The 19263-nt window shown below is 47.4% G+C and overlaps 1 protein-coding gene and 1 pseudogene across 5 annotated transcripts in view; one reads left to right on the forward strand and one right to left on the reverse strand.

Annotated features, from left to right (window-relative positions):
• Positions 1 to 3416: 3416 nt before the first annotated feature.
• LOC123952117 lies at positions 3417 to 5432 on the reverse strand (annotated as a pseudogene).
• Positions 5433 to 12169: 6737 nt separating this feature from the next.
• Positions 12170 to 19263, forward strand: part of PIK3CG (phosphatidylinositol-4,5-bisphosphate 3-kinase catalytic subunit gamma) — a 32491-nt gene continuing 25397 nt past the window's right edge. For 3 of the 5 annotated variants that reach the window (XR_006820535.1, XM_046021060.1, XM_046021063.1), the window contains exons 1-2: positions 12286 to 12452; positions 14292 to 16298. Coding sequence is in view for 4 of the 5 variants with exons in the window: in XM_046021060.1 (XP_045877016.1) it covers positions 14304 to 16298 (1995 nt within the window). In the remaining variant the exon portion in view is untranslated. Of the gene's footprint in view, positions 12258 to 12285; positions 12453 to 12571; positions 12638 to 14291; positions 16299 to 19263 lie in introns of those variants that run through there. The other 2 variants (XM_046021061.1, XM_046021062.1) reach the window with 2 other exon arrangements.

Consider the following 19263-nt stretch of genomic DNA (forward strand, 5'->3'; position numbering starts at 1 on the left):
TTTTTAATGTTAAATTCGGAGCTGGGTTGCTTCAAGGACAAAGAGGTCTAGTGTACATCCCATGATTCTGTTGTGCAAAGACAAAAAGGTGTCCATTTGCTCTGACTTCTCTTGTTCTTGAGCCTCTATCCTCACCAACCACGAAAAATTACACTTCCCAATTAAAAGTCAGTCTTGTCAATTTTTTCATTTTTTAAAATATTTTATTTATTTATTTGACAGAGAGAGAGAGAGAGAGATCACAAGTAGGCAGAGAGGCAGGCAGAGAGAGAGTGGGGGGGGAGCAGGCTTCCCGCTGAGGAGAGAGCCCAATGCGGGGCTCGATCCCAGGACCCTGAGACCATGACCTGAGCTGAAGGCAGAGGTCTCTACCCACTGAGCTACCCAGGCGCCCCAGTCTTGTCAATTTTAAAATGTCTCTTTTGGGGGTGCCTGGGAGGTACAGTCAGTTAAGTGACCGACTTTTTGTTTTGGCTCAGGTCATGATCTCAGGTTCGTGCGAATGAACCCGAGTTGGGCTCCCCACTCAGCGCAGAGTTTGTTTGAGATTCTCTCTGCCTCTGCCGCTCCCTTCTGCACTCTCTCTCCTTTGGGGTACATATTTAGTTAACTCAAAGTTCAAACTTTCTATCAGAAGTTTCTCTCCCTCAAAGGATCTCACCATCTCACATCGTAAGTGGTTTAGGGGCCCAGAGGCCAAGAAAGAATGGAGAGGGCACGCTGCCCACTGGAGGTAGGCCCCGCTGTCCACCAGAATCGACTGGAGAGATTATATAAATGCAGATTCCCAGGTCCTCTCTCTGGATGTTTTGATTCGGGGACAATGGAGTGAAACCAAGAACCTGTGTTTTTAACAAGTTTCCCAGAGGGCTCTGACATAGCCAGAGCAAAGCCCGGCATTTGGGAAATGCTAGCGTGGTCTGTCTAGTTGCCCACCAAGTTTTGAACTTCCTGCCATACTGTAAAGTAGGAAAGACTCACGACTGTTGTCTCACGCTGAGGTGTATGACGTAGCACTGCCATCGGCTTTATTCACCATGAGGCATATGGATATGGGGCAGAGGATAATAAGGTTTCCACGTGAGTTTGGCACTAGTGGTAATATACACTGATGCTGTAATTTAAACATGGTAATCATAGAATTTTTAAAGCGGAACTGAGGAAATAAAAGGAGAAGAAGAGCCTCTGGTATTAATTCCAGTCATTTCAATACCACTAAGAAAGAGTAAGTTTGGGGGCATCTGGGTGTCTCAATGAGTTAAGCGTCCGGCTGTTGCTTTTGGCTCCAGTCGTGATCTCAGGGACATGGGATAGAGCAGGGCTCTGTGCTCAGCCAGGAGTCTGCTTGGCAATTTCTCTCCCCCTCTGCCCCTCCCCCCTGCTTACATGCAAGCTTACACGCACTCTCTCTCTCTCTCTTTCTCTAAAATAAATTTTAAAATTGTAAAAAAAAAAATTAAAAAGGAGTAAGTTCTAAGAAAAGCCACACAAAAATCCCTGAAGAAAAAGAGGAACAGTTTTATGAACAAAGATCAAAAAAAAATTATATATCATTTACTTAATAAACTCTACATCTACAACTCTGAAAATTAGATCTCTTTTAAAAACTGCTGGAAAAAGAAGTTAAAGGTTATTTTTCTATAATTGTGTACTTTAAAAGCATTAGATAAAATGCTCTTTCTATGGTATTCTTTATAATAAAGAAGTTTATAGCATCACTCTTGAAGTATTTTTTTAATTTTATTAATTTTATTATTTTTTTATTTGTTTATTTAAAGCATAACATTGTTTTGGCATCACACCCAGCACTCCATGCAGTACATGCCCTCCCTATTACCCACCACCTGGTTCCTCAACCTTCCACCCCCCCACCCCCACCCCTTCAAAACCCTCTGGTTGTTTTTCAGAGTCCATAGTCTCTCATGGTTCATCTCCCCTTCCAGTTTCCCTCAACTCCCTCTCCTCTCCATCTCCCCATGTCCTCCATGTTCTTTGTTATGCTCCACAAATAAGTGAGACCATATGATACTTGACTCTCTCTGCTTGACTTATTTCGCTCAGCATAATCTCTTCCAGTCCCGTCCATGTTGCTACAAAAGTTGGGTATTCGTCCTTTCTGATGGAGGCATAATACTCCATTGTGTATATGGACCACATCTTCCTTATCCATTCATCCGTTGAAGGGCATCTTGGTTCTTTCCACAGTTTGGCGACCATAGCCATTGCTGCAATAAACATTGGGGTACAGATGGCCCTTCTTTTCACTACATCTCTTGAAGTATTTTTAAGTTGGATATTGTATCTTAATGAATACATAGGAAGGGTTTATACCACTTCAAGTTGATATCAATAAAATCTTTCACCCAAAACAGCTCTGCATTTCAAATTCCCTAGAGTGAAATTTAATCTTCTAAAATCTGATCCAGAATGTTACGTCAGCCTGTTTCTTCAAAGAGAACCTTCAGGGGCCATGTTGACATCTCAACATGGGCTCAAGTGCTTCAAGTTTCCCACAGCAGAGGGGAGGAAACATGACAGCTTGTGACACAATTCTGCTCACCTTTCATTGGTCAAACCAAATCAACGATCATTGTAACTTCAAAGAGGGCTGGAGAATATTGTCTAAACGCCTGCCTTCTAGAACTGGAGAATTTGTCACCAACCCTACTGGGTATCACTTCTGCCTTGCTTCTTACTCCTCTGTACGTTGGCACCAGGTAACAATCCACACTATCTATCCCCCTCTTTGGGACTCATTTTTTTCTTTAGGTGAGTGGGAAAAAATTTTAATCAAAGAATTATACATTTTCTTTTTTTTTTTTTTAAGATTTATTTATTTGACAGACAGAGATCACAAGTAGGCAGAGAGGCAGGCAGAGAGAGAGGAGGAAGCAGGCTCCCAGCTAAGCAGAGAGCCCGATGCGGGGCTCGATCCCAGAACCCTGGGATCATGACCTGAGCCGAAGGCAGAGGCTTTAACCAGCTGAGCCACCCAGGCGCCCCGAATTATACATTTTCTTCCCACATATCTTTCTTTGTATTAGGAAATGACACTGTGATCCATTTCACTAAAATATTACAAAATATTTTCAAGAAAATATTAAAATAACTCAAACACAAAAGGCAAGATGGGGTAAAATAAATGTTTTTTTCGGAAATCTCTATGCCAGTGCCCACTGCACACAAGAAGAGAATCGAAACAAGTAAGTTACAAAGATCCCCCCGATCACAAGTTTCCAAAGAATTGGAGAAGGGGAACAAACGGGATGAACACGGTGGTATGAAAGGGAATGGATATTAGCAGCACCACTTCAATAACCCATCTATTCTGAATGAAATAATCCTCTCTTATATGCAAGAAATTCTGAACAAGTCTAAACTTTAGGATATTCCTTGAACTGAATTTAAAGATACCCTGACAGTGAAAGTCGCTCTTTCACTAAGTTTAGTAAGAGCCTCTTTCCCCACCAACCACTGATACGAACAGAAACCTGCTCTGCATTAAAAGCTGTTACAGGAGCCCTTCCATCTCTTTCATGAAAGCTTCATAAACATCGTCCTTAGTCTGCACTGAGACAGGAACAGATGGACCAGACTTGGGAGCTGCTTTGGCAAGAGGCACAGCAGAATCATCCTCTGACTTTCTTTGGGGAGCAGCAGTGGCCCCTTTATCCTCCCGACGTACCCTCAATGCAGTGGGCACGGATCGAGTGATCTCTGCCTTGGGATTAGTGATCTGTGGCTTGGCACTGATGGTTGCTGGTGCTTTCTTCCCAATGGTGGCTGCACTTGTATCATCCACCTTGGGTCGCTGAACCAAGTTGGATGGAGCACGTAAAACCCCTAGGTTCGGCAACAGAGCTGGTGGGAAAAGCCCAGAGGGGGCAGGTCCAAGTGGAGGCACCAAAGGTGGGCACATCATGCCCAGACGAGGTGGAGGGATACCTGGAGGAGCAGGGGGAGGTAGACTTGGTGGGGGTCCCCGAGGAGGAGGGCCAGGAGGCAGACCTGGAGGTGGACCTGGGGGAAGGCCAGATCCGCCTGGTGGCGGGCCTGGAGGCAAAAGTTGGGGTAAAGGCCCTCGGAGTCCCGGCATTCCAGGTAGTCTCAGGAATGGAGGAGCTCCGAGAGGTGGTCCAGAAGGAATGCCCATGGGAGGTCCAGGGGACCGTAAGGGTGGAGCCGGCGGTGGTCCAAGAGGAGGCAGTCCCAGCATGGGAGGTGCTTGAATCTGAGAAGGAGGAACAGACTGTTGGGGGGGGGGGGGCGTTGCTGCTGTGAAGAAGCAATAGATGTGCCATCAGAAAGAGATTCCTCTTTATGTAACTGTTTCTGTGATTGCTCTTCTGCTTCAGAATCACAGAATCATCTTCGTCATCATCCTCTGAAATTTCTTCTACTTCTCGTCCCTACTCGGGGATTTCCTGGCCTGCCATTCGAAGCATCATGGCTTGAAGGAGAGTCGGTTCCTTCATGTTCTTCTTTTTCTTCCTTGATTTCCCAGCATATCTGCAAATCTTACACTCAGACCTGACTTTTGTCCTTCATTGTTGTCTCTCTCATTATCATCCCGGTGCACCAGTTCGTCCCCTTCACTTTCTGCATCTGATTGGTCAGCGTCGCGTCATCAGTATTGTCATCGTGCTTATCGTGATCCATGTCCTCGGGATACCGTCATCTTCACTGGTGCTGGAAACATCATCATCATGACCCCGCCGAGCAAGTTCCGGGCAATATAACATGTAAGATCTAGGGCAAAGCCCACTTTGCGGCCATACATTTGCAAGACTTGAGGAGGTGGTGGACCAGGGGAGGACCAGGAGGTTTTCTGCCAGGGGGCAAACGTAGCACACCATGTCCAAGAAGAGGAAGTATAGAAGCTGCCCATGTTGGAGGTCCATAGGCTGAAGTCTTTTTAAGGATAGAGGGTGGCTGGCCACCCGGCCTGTCCTGGATTAAGATGTTGGAAGGAGCATGTGGCATATCTGGCAAAGGAATGCTCTCCATTTCCACATGCTGAGCATTCTTGACAGTGTCAAAATATTGGCTAAGTTGAGCCCCTTTTTTGTTCATAGTCTACTTCTAGTTTTCTCAGTTCTTTGTAAATACCCGGATTGTCTTTTTCATAGAGTCGTAGGTTACGTTCAAAGGTTTCACGCAGCTTTTTACACTTGTCTTTCAGCACCTCTCGTTTAACTGTGGTTGCTGCACCGGATTAAACTCCATTTCCTCCGGTTTCTCCATGTCCTGGATAATCTGCTTGGGATCCTTCATCTTCAAAACTGCAGCTCGTACCATCATGCACTGTTTTTTGTTCTTCTTTAATTCTCTCTTCCAGGCTTCTTTTCGGGCTTGGTCTGTGGGGTTCATAAATTTTCCACTCTTGGTGGATGATGTCGATCTCCATCCCATGTTAACCATTTGTATGGTTCACTTGTTCATTAAAACAAACAAACAAACAAACAAAAAAACCAGAAAAACCTCGTAGGGGCCTTCACCTCTGTACTGATCAGCCACCCAGCCACCGCCATCTTGAAAGCTCACGTCCCTCCTTTGGGACTCATATTATCAATTCCAACAAAAATATTTCATCCTTTTAGACCCATCGTATTAAAAGCAAAATCTCCTTTTTTTCTTAAAACCAGCATCCCTAGTGTATCACATTTGGGTAGAGCTAGGGTAGGTAGGTTCATTTTTTAAAAAAAGGAGTTGCTGGCCCTACTGTGGCAGAGATGACCAGCCCTGCACCAACCCCATCACTATCTCTGGGTGGTCACTGGTGAGCTGTAACAGAGGCTCAGACCCTTGCAGTAGGCGTAGTTATAAGACTCCACTCTGGTCAATGAAATGTAGATGGAAAGGTCATTTCCCACTTTCGGGACCAGCCCATAAAAATCGCCTGCATCACATGCCACTCGCACCTTCTGGCTGGATGCCGATGTGGGCAGCAATCTAGAAATCCACATGTTGAAAATGGTAGAGCTTCCCTCATCCTGGTCTCCAAGGGACCATGTGACCCAAGCCTTCCCTCAGTGCTCTACACTGCTGCTGATACGTATGTTTTACTAAAAATAGTTTTTTTTTAAGATCGTTAAAATAAACTTGGATTAGGACTGATAAACTTTGAGATGGGGTAGTATAATAATTCACAAAATACTCTAAAAGTGTGACTTAAAAAGTGTTTTGGTTGGCCTTGATTCTGACAAGATCAACTAATGTACTTGCTCAGCTATTTAGGAATCTCCGTGCTCTAAGGCAGATTCTCTGGGTAACGGTGCCACCGGACGAGACAATTTCCCAGCAAAAGCAGGAAGAACTGCACTATTCTCCAAGGTTGGGAAAAGGCAACAGAGGGGATGGCCAGTGTCTGGTTTTGTGAAAGCCTTTACTCATCACTGACCCTACCGCATAGAGAAGAGATACAATCACGTCAGTGACAGTCTAACGCCCATGGGCCACACGTGAACTTAGATAGATGATGCTACTTACATTTTATCATGCTCCTCAAAGCGCTATCAACGCTACTATGTTGCTGCCAACAGAACGCTCCATTCCTTCCCCTCCCCCCTGGGGGGGGGCACCCAGAGATGCTGCTCCCCAGCCTGGGCGGGTCGGTGGGTCACGTGACAGAGTTCTGACCAATGAAGTGACGGCATGAGAGCCACAGGCAGTACTCAAACCCAGTGGAGGCCTCAAGGGCCAAGCGGAGAGCAGAACCTCTAGCTGGAGGGAGCTGGTTCTGGCGTGAATGCTTGGAACCCGCCAGCTCTAGAGGAGAGAAAGCAGTAAACCGCTGAGATTTTGTTATGCGATTAGCTCAGTTAGGATACCCTCATCACTATATTAGGACTGTGGCCTTGGCCCCAGAGAACCAGGAGCAAGGTTAAAGCTAAAGGGGATGGTATGTAAAGTATACCTCAGTAATGCCGTTACTTTTTATGAAAGAAAGTCCAGGGGTCCCGACGGCTGTATGCCAACCCCGCCTCTGCTCCTGCCCCACCCCCCAGCCTGTTGAGGTTGGCTCTTCCCACTCATGCAACAACTCCTACAGACTGCTGCTCCCCGCCAGTCGGGCATACCCGCGCTTGGCCACAGCCTGCGCTCTCTGGGCCTTTTCCGGCATTCTAGGCTACTTAAGGAAATTTCAGTCTTCTGAACTCTACCTGCCTATACTATGCCCTCCGCTGGAATGCTCTTGCCCCTCGCCTCTCCCTGCCCAGCTCTCCCTGCCACCCACCCCTACTGAGCGAGGCTTTCCCTCTGGAAGGCTCAGATGGCAAAGACAGCCCTAAACTCCTACAACCCTTGCTGCTCCCCGCGTCATCTGTGTGTGATGACAGCAGGTGGCCATCTCTGGCCTGCTAAGGGGCAGGCTCCTTGCAGACAGGGACTCCATCTGCCAGCGCACGGACGACTGTCCATGACAAACGTTAACCGAATGCTTGCTTCGTGGGAAGCAGACAGGATGGTCGGGCACTGCCCACACCGGAAACATCCAGATTCACAAGGCAAGGGGTCTGCCAAGAAGGCGGAGGAAAACCCTCTTAATTTAGAAAGTATGGGAAGTTGCTTAAATTTCAGACATTTTTAAAAAATATTTTATTTATTTATTTGACAGAGATCACAAGTAGTCAGAGAGGCAGAGAGAGAGAGGGCGAAGCAGGCTCCCCGCTGAGCAGAGAGCCCGACGATCCCAGGACCCTGAGATCACGATCTGAGCCGAAGGCAGAGGCTTAACCCACTGAGCCACCCAAGCGCCCCTAAATTTCAGACATTTTTAAAGTAAAAATGACTTTGGGTAAATACTGTGGTTGATCCATATTGACGTATAACACACACACAGAAAAGTGACCATCGAGGGTGCAGCTCGTTGAATATTCAACAAAGTGGTCACTCCGTGCCGCCCCTACGTCATCGAGAAACAGTGTTCTCAACAATCCAGAAGCCCCTCCCCAGCTCAAGTCAGTAAATACTATTTTAAAAGAAAAGGAAGGAAAGGGAGGGGGCAGATCTCCACTTAAAAAGAAAATGAGAAACGGGGGGGGGGGGGGGGGGGCGGGGAGGGCACTCACACCCGTGGAGCCACGCCCACTGGGGCTTTTCCGGACCCGCCGAAAATTCTCACCGGATTAAACAGAACCACGAAATGGGTAATCGCAGAGCCAGCGGCCGGGCTTTGAAGGCGAAGAAGATTCCCTCAGGCACCCGAAGGAGCGAGGCTGTGGGGTCCGCCCGGCCCGCGCGCACCGCGGCGAACGCTGCATTGCGGCGGGGGCCCCGGGGAGGCGGGCAGGTGGCATAACGCCCCAAGTCCAGTCCGCCACCCCAAAGGGTGGTGCAGGGCGGTGGCCTCGTCGCGTCCCCCGCCCCGCAGGGCTTGGCTCGGGGTCCGCGCTCCCTTCCCACTTCCCACCCCCCGCCCGCAATCCTGCGCTCTTTTTCTGAACCTGAAGAGGCAGGGCATCCTCTGGGCTTCCTTCCAACGGGTTGTGCCTCCGCCAAACTCTTAAGCAGAGAACCCAGGGCTTTGAAAGGATCAAAGTCCCACGTAAAGGCCTGAGAAGCAGCTTCTGTTGCCATCGCTCCAGGACTGGACCAGAGCTCTGAGAGCAGTCTCCATTTAAGCCCGTTGTACGTCTCTGCTATGCCCTAGAACAGGGAAATCAGGCACCATTTTTGGTTTGGAAGCCTCACTCCCTGTTGCAGTTCTGTCTCTGTCAGGATCTCCGTATATGAGATAGAGACAATCATGTGATGAGATAGTAGATAGGTGTGTAAGTAGATAAAAATTCGAGAGTGTCGGCAGGTAATTCTGCAGGCGAGGTCCCAGGGCTGGGTCTGGACATCCGTGTTGGGGGGGGGGGGTGGCGGGGAGAGTGGATTTCTTGTTTACAAGGATGGGTGGTACAGGGAGTTTGGGGTCTTATATTTCAGTTCCTTATATTAAGGGAACAACAAAGAGAACTAATAAATTGGATCAGGCAGAGGGGCTATAAAGGGGATGTTTCTAAAGCATTACAGTTCCTTATAATCTTACACTGGGTTTCTTCCCACCTGCCACAGTCTGCACAACAGTTTCCTCCCATATTTCCTGTTCTGAAGTTTCCAGAGAAGGCAAATTGCAGGGCTTTGGGTTACATGGTTAGATGGAAGGGAGGGGATGTGTGGGTTTTTGTTGATTTGGGAGACTAAAAGGGGATCACTCTATATTCCTGTCGCTTCCTGTAAATGCAAAGGGATCCACTGATTTTTTTCTTTTTCTTTTTCTTTTTTTTTTTTTTAAGATTTTATTTTTTTGTCAGAGAGAGAGAGAGCACAAGTAGGGAGAGTGGCAGGCAGAGAAAAGCAAACTCCTCGCTGAGCAGTGAGCCCAATGCAGGACTTGATCCCAGCACCCTGGGATCATGAGCTGAGCCAAAGGCAGACGCTTCACCAGCTGAGCCACCCAGGCGTCCCTCCACTGATTTTCAAAACAGAGATATCCTACACAAACTATCCATTCCACAAATATTTATCAAGGCCCTTGCTTTGAATGTGCACTGTGTTAGGCCCTGGGGGATTCGGCGATGAGCAGACCAGTCACTGTCCACGAGAACTCACAGTCCAGTGGAGGAGACAGCCCAGTAAAACAGCTATGGTCCCCTGGAATAAACACTGTGACAGCTGCCGCTTCCCAGTTGTGGGACCCGGGGGCAAGTCACCCAACTTTGTGCATTATTTTCATGATCGGTGAATGGGGATAACAGGAGTGCCCTCCTTGGGATGTGATGAGGATTAAATAAAGTAATGTATCCAAGTGCTTGGAACAATGTAAGTCACATAGAAAGTGCTATGGGAGAGTTTGTTCTTGTGGGTGATGATAGTATTGTTATTCTTGGGATGCTACCAATGGAGAGAAAAGCTTCCTTCACCCTGTGCTTTCCTAAACCAGAAAGCCCACCAAAGTGATCTCTTCCCTCAAACTGTTGCATTTTTTGTAACAGACATCATATAATGTACTTAATCGTAACTATACATACTATCATATTGTACATCTTAGCTTTGTTTCTGCACATCTTATCTCTCCAACTAGACCGTAAATAAACTCTCTGAAGGCTATCACAATGAGCTTTCCTCATAGAAAATGATTCATTCTTCATTTGTTCATTAACAACTGACAGATCTTACTGGATTATTTTCTCATCTGTCCTACCTTGTCATTCTTGCGATGGTTGGAAGTGATACAGAAGGTCGTGTAGGTCTACTGATAAGAAAAACATGGTCCTAGATGCGTGGAGATCCACAGAAGGGGGTGGGGGAGAAGAAAAGAGAAACATATCAATAAAGCAGGTTAATGATGAAGTCTAGGGGTCTTCTGAGGATGAAAGAGGCCCTAACTAGTAAAGGATTCTTCTGCAAGGAGGAAGTATCCACAGAAAGGAAGGAGACATTGACCACGACTTCTGCCTTGGAACACTTATGACATATAGTCAAATTTTAGCAGCTATATTAGGATTTGGGGAAGGGCAGAGTATTTTTAATCTCAAACCACCAATAAAGCCTGAACCGTTTGCAAGTTTAGTCATAGAACAGACAATATTTGCATAATTGGACTTAGCTGAGTAGTTCCTTCAGTGGCAAGGAGACCCAAGAGCCAGCGTCTAGCACTTCGGAATAACTAATGTATGTATATGGGAAGTGGGGGATGCGGGGGTTAATCAGGTTGGGATGTGACCCCCCCCCCCCGAGTGTGACTGAGCCAGGGCTAGGAGGGGGATCTGTTGAATAGTTTGGGAACAGAGCTGGCCAAGTTCACGGTCCCTCTGTGGTCAGCTCTCCTGGCTCCATTAGCCCCCCTTCAACGGTCGGTGGGAAGCACATTCCCCTCATTCAGAATCCACCAGGAGGACCAGCTCTGAGGCTTCTAAATCCATCATCCTCCTAAGGGAGGATTCCTAAGTAGGAATATACTTTGAGAAGCTGATGAGGCCCCTCTAAATTTTGGGGAGGCAGTCCTCGCATCAAATGGTTTGCCTGCTGCTCTCCACGATTACAGGTACTATTTGACTATTTGTAGAAACTATCTGCAGAAAGCTAAGACCCAAGGGCTCAATGTGAAAGGAGATTGATCAGATCAAGGATAATGTATCTTGATGTCAGAGTAATTCAGAGAACCTCTCAATTACATACCTCCAAGAAAGCTTTGAGGCCAGCACCATCCTCCCTGTTGTTCCCGGGCTCAGCTGGAGTCCAGGAAAACCCAGACTGGGGATGAGTTCTAGTATAGGAAACCCTGGGGCAGAGGAGAGGGGACATTGCTTCAGGATCTGAGTGGACTTAGGGGTTCCAGAAAGAACTGAGGTCACCTGGAAAATACAGAACTCTCTAAAAATTATTTAGGATGGTTTTTCTATGGATTCTCTACTCTCATGGGACTCAGAAGCTATCTCTTTGTGACTGTCTATCTGATGGTGTGTCAGTGCTCAGCTCCCCAATCTTCCCATGACAACTATTTTTTCTGTAGCCAGTGTCGCTCACAGTAAGTCTCCCCCTACAGCACACATGGATATGAGCATACACACATACACACTAGTGATGTTTTGGACCCGGAATGCTCTGAAAATATAGAGAAATATCTTAGCAAGGTAAAGAAGCAAGCTCTCAGAGCTCATCTTTGAAAATGTTCAGTTTGGTAACTCGGGCCCCTAGATCACTAGGTTTCTCCGCACCCTCCACCCCTCAGTTACAGCTGATGAGCAAGGGTTCGTTTGAATTCCTGTGGGGGGGGGGGTAATTCAATGAGCTTTGCAGGGCTAATGGGCTTAACTGGGGTCTTAAAAAGCTTCCTACCAGACTGTTTCTCTAATACTGTGGTTGTTAGGCCTTTCCTTCTCAGAACTATCTAGAAAGAACTATTTCTGTCTCACGTGTTTATGTCTTACGAGTGTGTATTTTGTCTCAGTCTCTCCCGTTCTGAAGAATTCGTTCAAAGGGGAGAATGTATGTATGGTAAACATCGTTCACGCTCGTGCTTCCCTCTGTGCTATAACAGGAAATGCATTTCTGACACTTTTAAAATGAGCAATCACACGTATAATCAACTTGGTTAAAACTTCCTTCCTGGTAACTGCAACACTTCCTCTGCATCTGGATACGAAGGGAGACCCAGAAAAGCGGAAGAGCTTAGAGACACACGGGGTCGATGCGAATTCGTTTTGTTTGCAAAAACTAAACAAATGATCCTTCAGCATCTCCGCCTCGCTCGGCGGCTTTATCAGGTATTACTTCCTTCTATTTTTTGCCCTTTGTCGGGTCTGACTCGGAAGAGTGACACTTCCGCCTGGGCTCGGATATTTTTATCTGGAAGGGTTGTCGGTTCTCGAGATGATACCACCGCTGAATGGCTCCGGTTCACTGTCTAGTCCAGCCTAGACGCGTGGATATTCACAAGGTTCCGGCCAAAGCGTTTGCAGGTGCATCTGTCCTGTTTTGTTTTGTTTTGTTTTTGTTTGGGAGGAAGGGGGGAGGGCGCGGGGGCTTGTGCCCGCCGGGCTTCACGGTCTTACAAGTGCATGCTCACTGCTTATTGCGCGTAAGGGTGTTTCTGACGCCTTCCCTTAAGAGGAGAAAGCTGTAGCCTCGGCCATGAAGGAGAGCAGTGAGTACTTAGCCAGCCTGTTTTCTTCTGCGTCCAGTATCTCGTGAGATGGTTTGGTATCACTGAGGCAGAAGTGATTGCTGTGCGTGTGTCTGTTGCCTCAGTGTGGACCTATTTTATTTCAACTCCGTGTCAGTATAAACGTACCTTATGGTTCTCTTCTTCCACCATTAATCTAGGACACAGGCACAGACCAAAGAGTGAATTAAAAGCTAGGAGAGAGAATGCTCTGGGACAGTTGATTTCATGTTTTTACTAAATATAACTTCATCATATTTGAAGAGAGGGAATATTGACTTTAAAAGTAAGTTCAGGTCAAGATTTGAATAGAAGTTTGGATCTAATGAAACTTGTCTTGCTTATCTTTTAATCGAACTCCTTTCGGTATATATCAAATTGTCTGATCTTTCTTAAGGAAATAAGTACTTATGAGTCTCACTAACATTAGTCATTTAAGAGAGTAAATGGTATTTTCTGAAACACTAACTTTTGTTTCGATATTTGATTCTTATTTAGAATGTATCTTACAATGCGGTGATACTAAATGTTAAAATCAAAACACCTCGTTTATATTTCAATTTTAATAATTTTACTATTTATTGGAAGTGTTTCCTATTGCATTCTGTCACATTTGTACTCAAATGTTTTCTGAAGGGGAGGTACTTATTAAAGATTTGAAGGAAGAGTGAAATGATGAAAATGAATTTGTGAATTCCCATCACAGAGATGAGAAAATGAGGGCAAAAAAAAAAAAAAGTTAAATAATTGACTGGGGTCCACCTAGCAGGTCACTAGAATCCAGAAATCCTTCCAGCCTGTGGTTTCTCCACTAACGAAGGTAGAGCAGATGGAATGAATTGGTGCAAGGTCAAAAACATATGACCATTCCTACTACAAGAGTACTGCCTTGGGTGACTCCCCTAAGATCCTGCCTTAATGTAGCAATGAGAGTGGGAACGTGAACCCATTTCACAATTCAAAAACTTAAATACTTGCAAACCTTCTTACTCTGCAATATCACCCAATCTGATGGTTTTGAATATTATCAATGCAATTACTACCTTTTCTAATTAGAAAGGGAAAAAAAAGAAAAAAGAAAAAGACAGACAGGAAGTTGGCTAGGAAGTAAGATACCTGATCCAGACAGTTTGAAAAATCAAGAATGTGCAGCGTGGCTGGGTGAGGTGTCTGGGTCCCAAGGAGAAGTGTAAGACTGAACAAAGACGAAACAAGTCGAAGGCCCATTTTCAAAGTGGGGGGGTTTCAACATCTCACATTGCACCTTGTAAATTAGAACTCGGCCCTTTATCTGGGTGATTTTCAGACGTAATGAAAGTACAAGATAAATGAACCCCCATACGCCTATCGCCCATGCTGAACAAGAATATCACCTAATTTAATCATCCCTTTCACCCTCTGAGGGGTTCCTAATCCCAACTGACAGGTGGGAAACAGGTGCAGAGATCACTGAACTAGCGCAGGGCCCCCAGATACCAGGGGTGGGATCAGGATTCCCGCGCCCCGCCCCGATTCCAAACGCCACCCCCGCCCCCACGTCCCTTCGTGCGCGTCATTACCATTCTCCCTTCTTCTGCCACCTCGTGGGAAAAAAGTGCCTTCCCCATGACAAAACCTCCTGTGTCCCCGCTCCCAGGTCGCGTAGGGCATGGAGCTGGAGAACTATGAGCAGCCCGTGGTTCTGAGAGAGGACAACCGCCGCCGGCGCCGGAGGATGAAGCCGCGCAGCTCCGCGGCCAGCCTGTCCTCCATGGAGCTCATCCCTATCGAGTTCGTGCTGCCCACCAGCCAGCGCAACAGCAAGACCCCCGAGACGGCGCTGCTGCACGTGGCCGGCCACGGCAACGTGGAGCAGATGAAGGCCCAGGTGTGGCTGCGCGCGCTGGAGACGAGCGCGGCGGCGGACTTCTACCACCGGCTCGGCCCGGACCACTTCCTCCTGCTCTACCAGAAGAAGGGTCAGTGGTACGAGATCTACGATAAGCACCAGGTGGTGCAGACCCTGGACTGCCTGCGCTACTGGCAGGTGCTGCACCGGAGCCCGGGCCAGATCCACGTGGTGCAGCGGCGCGCGCCGTCAGAGGAGACGCTGGCCTTCCAGCGGCAGCTCACCGCCCTCATCGGCTATGACGTCACCGACGTCAGCAACGTGCACGACAACGAGCTCGAGTTCACGCGTCGCCGCCTGGTCACCCCGCGCATGGTCGAGGTGGCGGGCCGCGACCCCAAGCTCTATGCCATGCACCCCTGGGTGACCTCCAAGCCCCTCCCGGAGTACCTGCTGAAGAAGATCACCAACAACTGCATCTTCATCGTCATTCACCGCAGCACCACCAGCCAGACCATCAAGGTCTCGGCCGACGACACCCCAGGCACCATCCTCCAGAGCTTCTTCGCCAAGATGGCCAAGAAGAAGTCTCTGATGGATATCCCCGAGAGCCAAAACGAACAGGACTTTGTGCTGCGCGTGTGCGGCCGGGATGAGTACCTGGTGGGTGAAACGCCCCTCAGAAACTTCCAGTGGGTGAGGCATTGCCTCAAGAACGGAGAAGAGATTCACCTGGTGCTGGACTCGCCTCCGGACCCCGCCCTGGACGAGGTGAGGAAAGAAGAGTGGCCCCTGGTGGACGACTGCACGGGCGTCACTGGCTACCACGAGCAGCTGACCATCCACGGGAAGGACCACGAGAGTGTGTTCACCGTGTCCCTCTGGGACTGCGACAGGAAGTTCAGGGTCAAAATCAGAGGCATTGATATCCCCGTCCTGCCCCGGAACGCTGACCTCACAGTTTTTGTGGAGGCCAACATCCAGCACGGGCAGCAGGTCCTTTGCCAAAGGAGAACCAGCCCCAAACCCTTCACCGAGGAGGTGCTCTGGAATGTGTGGCTCGAGTTCAGCATCAAAATCAAAGACTTGCCCAGAGGGGCTCTACTGAACCTCCAGATCTACTGCAGCAAAGCTCCAGCCCTGTCCGGCAAGGTTGCCACAGAGAGCCCCAGCTCCGAGTCCAAAGGCAAAGCGCAGCTTCTCTATTACGTGAACCTGCTGCTGATAGACCACCGGTTCCTGCTGCGCCACGGGGAGTACGTGCTCCACATGTGGCAGATCTCCGGGAAGGGAGAAGACCATGGGAGCTTCAATGCCGACAAGCTCACGTCGGCGACCAACCCAGACAAGGAGAACTCCATGTCCATCTCCATTCTTCTGGACAATTACTGCCACCCCATCGCCTTGCCTAAGCATCGGCCCACACCTGACCCTGAAGGGGACCGGGTTCGGGCGGAAATGCCCAACCAGCTTCGCAAGCAACTGGAGGCAATCATCGCCACGGATCCACTGAACCCTCTCACCGCAGAGGACAAAGAACTGCTCTGGCATTTCAGATACGAAAGTCTTAAGCATCCAAAGGCCTATCCTAAGCTGTTTAGCTCCGTAAAATGGGGACAACAAGAAATTGTAGCCAAAACATACCAGCTGTTAGCCAGACGGGAGGTCTGGGACCAAAGTGCTTTGGATGTTGGGTTAACAATGCAGCTCCTGGACTGCAACTTTTCGGATGAAAATGTAAGAGCCATCGCAGTCCAGAAACTGGAGAGCTTGGAGGACGATGACGTCTTGCATTACCTGCTACAGCTGGTCCAGGTAGGGCTGCTACTGTGCTCCCCGGAGCACTGTCCTTAGAGGGTATATTTGCACGTACACAGTCTCCCCATCCAGTGGTCATCAAATGCCTTTTGTCTGTGGTGTCACAGTCAGTCACGGTAGATCTGATGAAGCCACATCAAAAAGCAGCAAACTGTCCCATTTACTTGTGTACTCTCTTGGAGGGGCTGCCAGTAAGCATTTTGAAGTCCTGAGCAATTTTGCTTTTTAGGAAAACTGGCCCTACAGGAGTCCTTTGTTCTCATTTACTGTATGAGTGACAGATCCGACTTCTTGAATGCTCCCTTGTGCCCAGACTCGGAGGCTCCAAGTGATTTGCATGCTTTTCCTGTATTCTCACATTGAACTCTCCCGACAACTATGATAGAGGTCAGATTAACATTTGCATTGTATGTGTGAGGGCACAGAGGCACGGAGAGTCTAAGGAATGTGTTCCAGGTCACATAGTTGGGAAAGAATCAGACCAGAAATCCAACTCCAGGCCCTGCTCTTTGCACGGCCTCCAATACCCTGCAGCAATCCCATGGCAGGATAGTGTGTCCTGGAGAGAAAAGGTCAGCCTCTCTGATCACACCCATCACCATCCATAGAATAACATCTCCTATCTGGGTGGCACCTTGAAAGCCCCTCTCTTTAGACAGGTCTGGTCCAGGATTGCCGCTCCGGTTCTCCCACCTTTCCCTGTAGTCCAGAGAAGCTAAGCGATATGATTACGGTTTACCTAGGAAGTTGAAAAAAAGGAGGCATGGATCCCAGCGTCCTGGGATCGAGCCCCGCATCGGGCTCTCTGCTTGGCAGGGAGCCTGCTTCCTCCTCTCTCTCTCTCTCTATGCCTGCCTCTCTCCCTACTTGTGATCTCTATCTGTCAAATAAATAAATAAAATCTTAAAAAAAAAAAAGGAGGCATGGTTCCACACACCACAGCAGTTCCCAGATGGTATTGTGCTGCTTAACAAGGAAGAGGAAGTAAAGGAATTGAAAGAGAAATGTTTGTGTAGAGTGCAGAGATGTCTCTACATTAATTCAGTAACATGTACTGAGTGTTTGCCGCATTTTGGACGGTAGATACGGAGCAGTGATCACAACCGGTCTGTCTCTGCCTCCCCATAACTTGTGGCGCTGTGGAGAAGATTGACAGCGAATGCATACACATACAAACAGATATTTAATAACAAATTATGCACATGCTTTGGGGGAAGACTGCAGAGTATTATGAGAAAGTCCAGGGGTCCTGGAGATACTTAATGTAGCTGGAGGAAACCAGGGACAGTTCTGAATAACTGATGTTTTGACCCGAGATCTTTAACACTAGCCAGGCTGAGTGTTAGACACTAAACTGTCAAATCATTAACAACCATTAGAGGAAGGCCCCTGATGAGCATTCTGGATATTCTCAACTTTAACTCTGAATCTTCACCTTCTCATTCGGCAGATCCTTGAAATACGATACTCGACCTTTGCTTTCATCGATTAAATGTACCTAATCTTTTTCTCAACCGACTAGTTCAGATCCTGACATAACACAAGTGAAAATTAATGAAATTTAATTCACCGATGAATTATCTTTCATTGTCATTTTCACAAGCAAATTGTGCAAAATTGAAAAATGAATGGCATTCTTCTTGGAACTGTTTTAAATGAAAGAGGTCAGTAAGTAACGCTACCATTGAATTTGTGGTCGTACATGTGAAAAAGAGTTGTCATTTGTAAAACTATCTGAGACATTTTCCGATATGGCGGAATGACTCATTCCTGATGAAAATGGTCTCCTGGTTGAGATCAGCATCATGTTTACAGAAGTGAAACACGAATAAGGTCAAAAAGACTCACGTTCGAGCCAGAAACATACAACTGATTCTCAAGTTGGTACCGTGGCTAAGTAACCACATTCTCAGAATTCAGACCCTCGTGGTAGCTACAGACACCTTACTGGCCCACACATGAGGGGCGCCTTTGACAGCATGGAGATAAGAGAGAGATTATCGTGTCAGGATTGATCATTTCCAAACTGGAAAACCAGAGTAAGAACTGGATATTGTACCAAGAAACCCACAGGCCTGCAAACATTAAAGCAGAATGGGAATTTCTTTGGTTCCTTGGGAGAAAGAAGATAGACCATTTCTATTTGTAAAGGAAATACTAAGAGTATTGCGAATTTCATTTTAAGCCTCTCTTTATGCATACATGTGATATCCACCCTCTTTTTGTACCCATCTTATTTGATAGTCGTGCAGCTATTAAAAAGATGAGCTACTATAAATACAGAGAATGATATTGCAAATGTATACACCCACCATTCTTAATTATTTTTTCCACTTTACTGGTGCTTTTCCTTCTGTCATAGAGCAGTCTGCCACCTCAGTCAATATCTCTGTGATAGCCAAGGGATGGGAAAATGACTAAACCGGAAGGAGCCTCTAAAATCAGAGACTTTTCAGACAAAAAGCTCTGTCTACACTGCTCCATGGCAGAAGGGTAGTGATCACTCTGTGTGGACGGTCCAGGCCTGCTATTTACTTGCAGTAAGGCCCATGAGGCAGCTCGGGGAGATGCCAAACACAAATCTTGAGCAAAAGGGAACCGATAGGATTTTTAGGATTTCCACATCTAATCTTTTTCTCCTTTTACGTACTGTTATCGCCACTGTCCATTTCCTTTCCAACAACCTCTTTTACATTTCACTTTTGCCGATTTGTTATAGCCATCCCCGTGTGTCCCGTCTGTCTTTCCAGTAAATCGGGTAAGCCCTTACCGGGAGCTAAAGCCTCACAGCTTCACCTTTAAGGTTATCAAAAGCACCTAACGATGAATGGAGAGTTCTGGCTTCTAATCCCAGGCCCTAAGCAAGTGGTTCACTCTGGCCCAACATGTCCTTGAAAAGAAAGGGCTAACTGCAATGACTGGTAAGAGTCTCCACACCCAGCCCAGAAAGACCCAGGAAGGC

This window comes from Meles meles, chromosome 10 (assembly GCF_922984935.1).
Source record: "Meles meles chromosome 10, mMelMel3.1 paternal haplotype, whole genome shotgun sequence".
Taxonomy (NCBI): Eukaryota; Metazoa; Chordata; class Mammalia; order Carnivora; family Mustelidae; genus Meles; species Meles meles.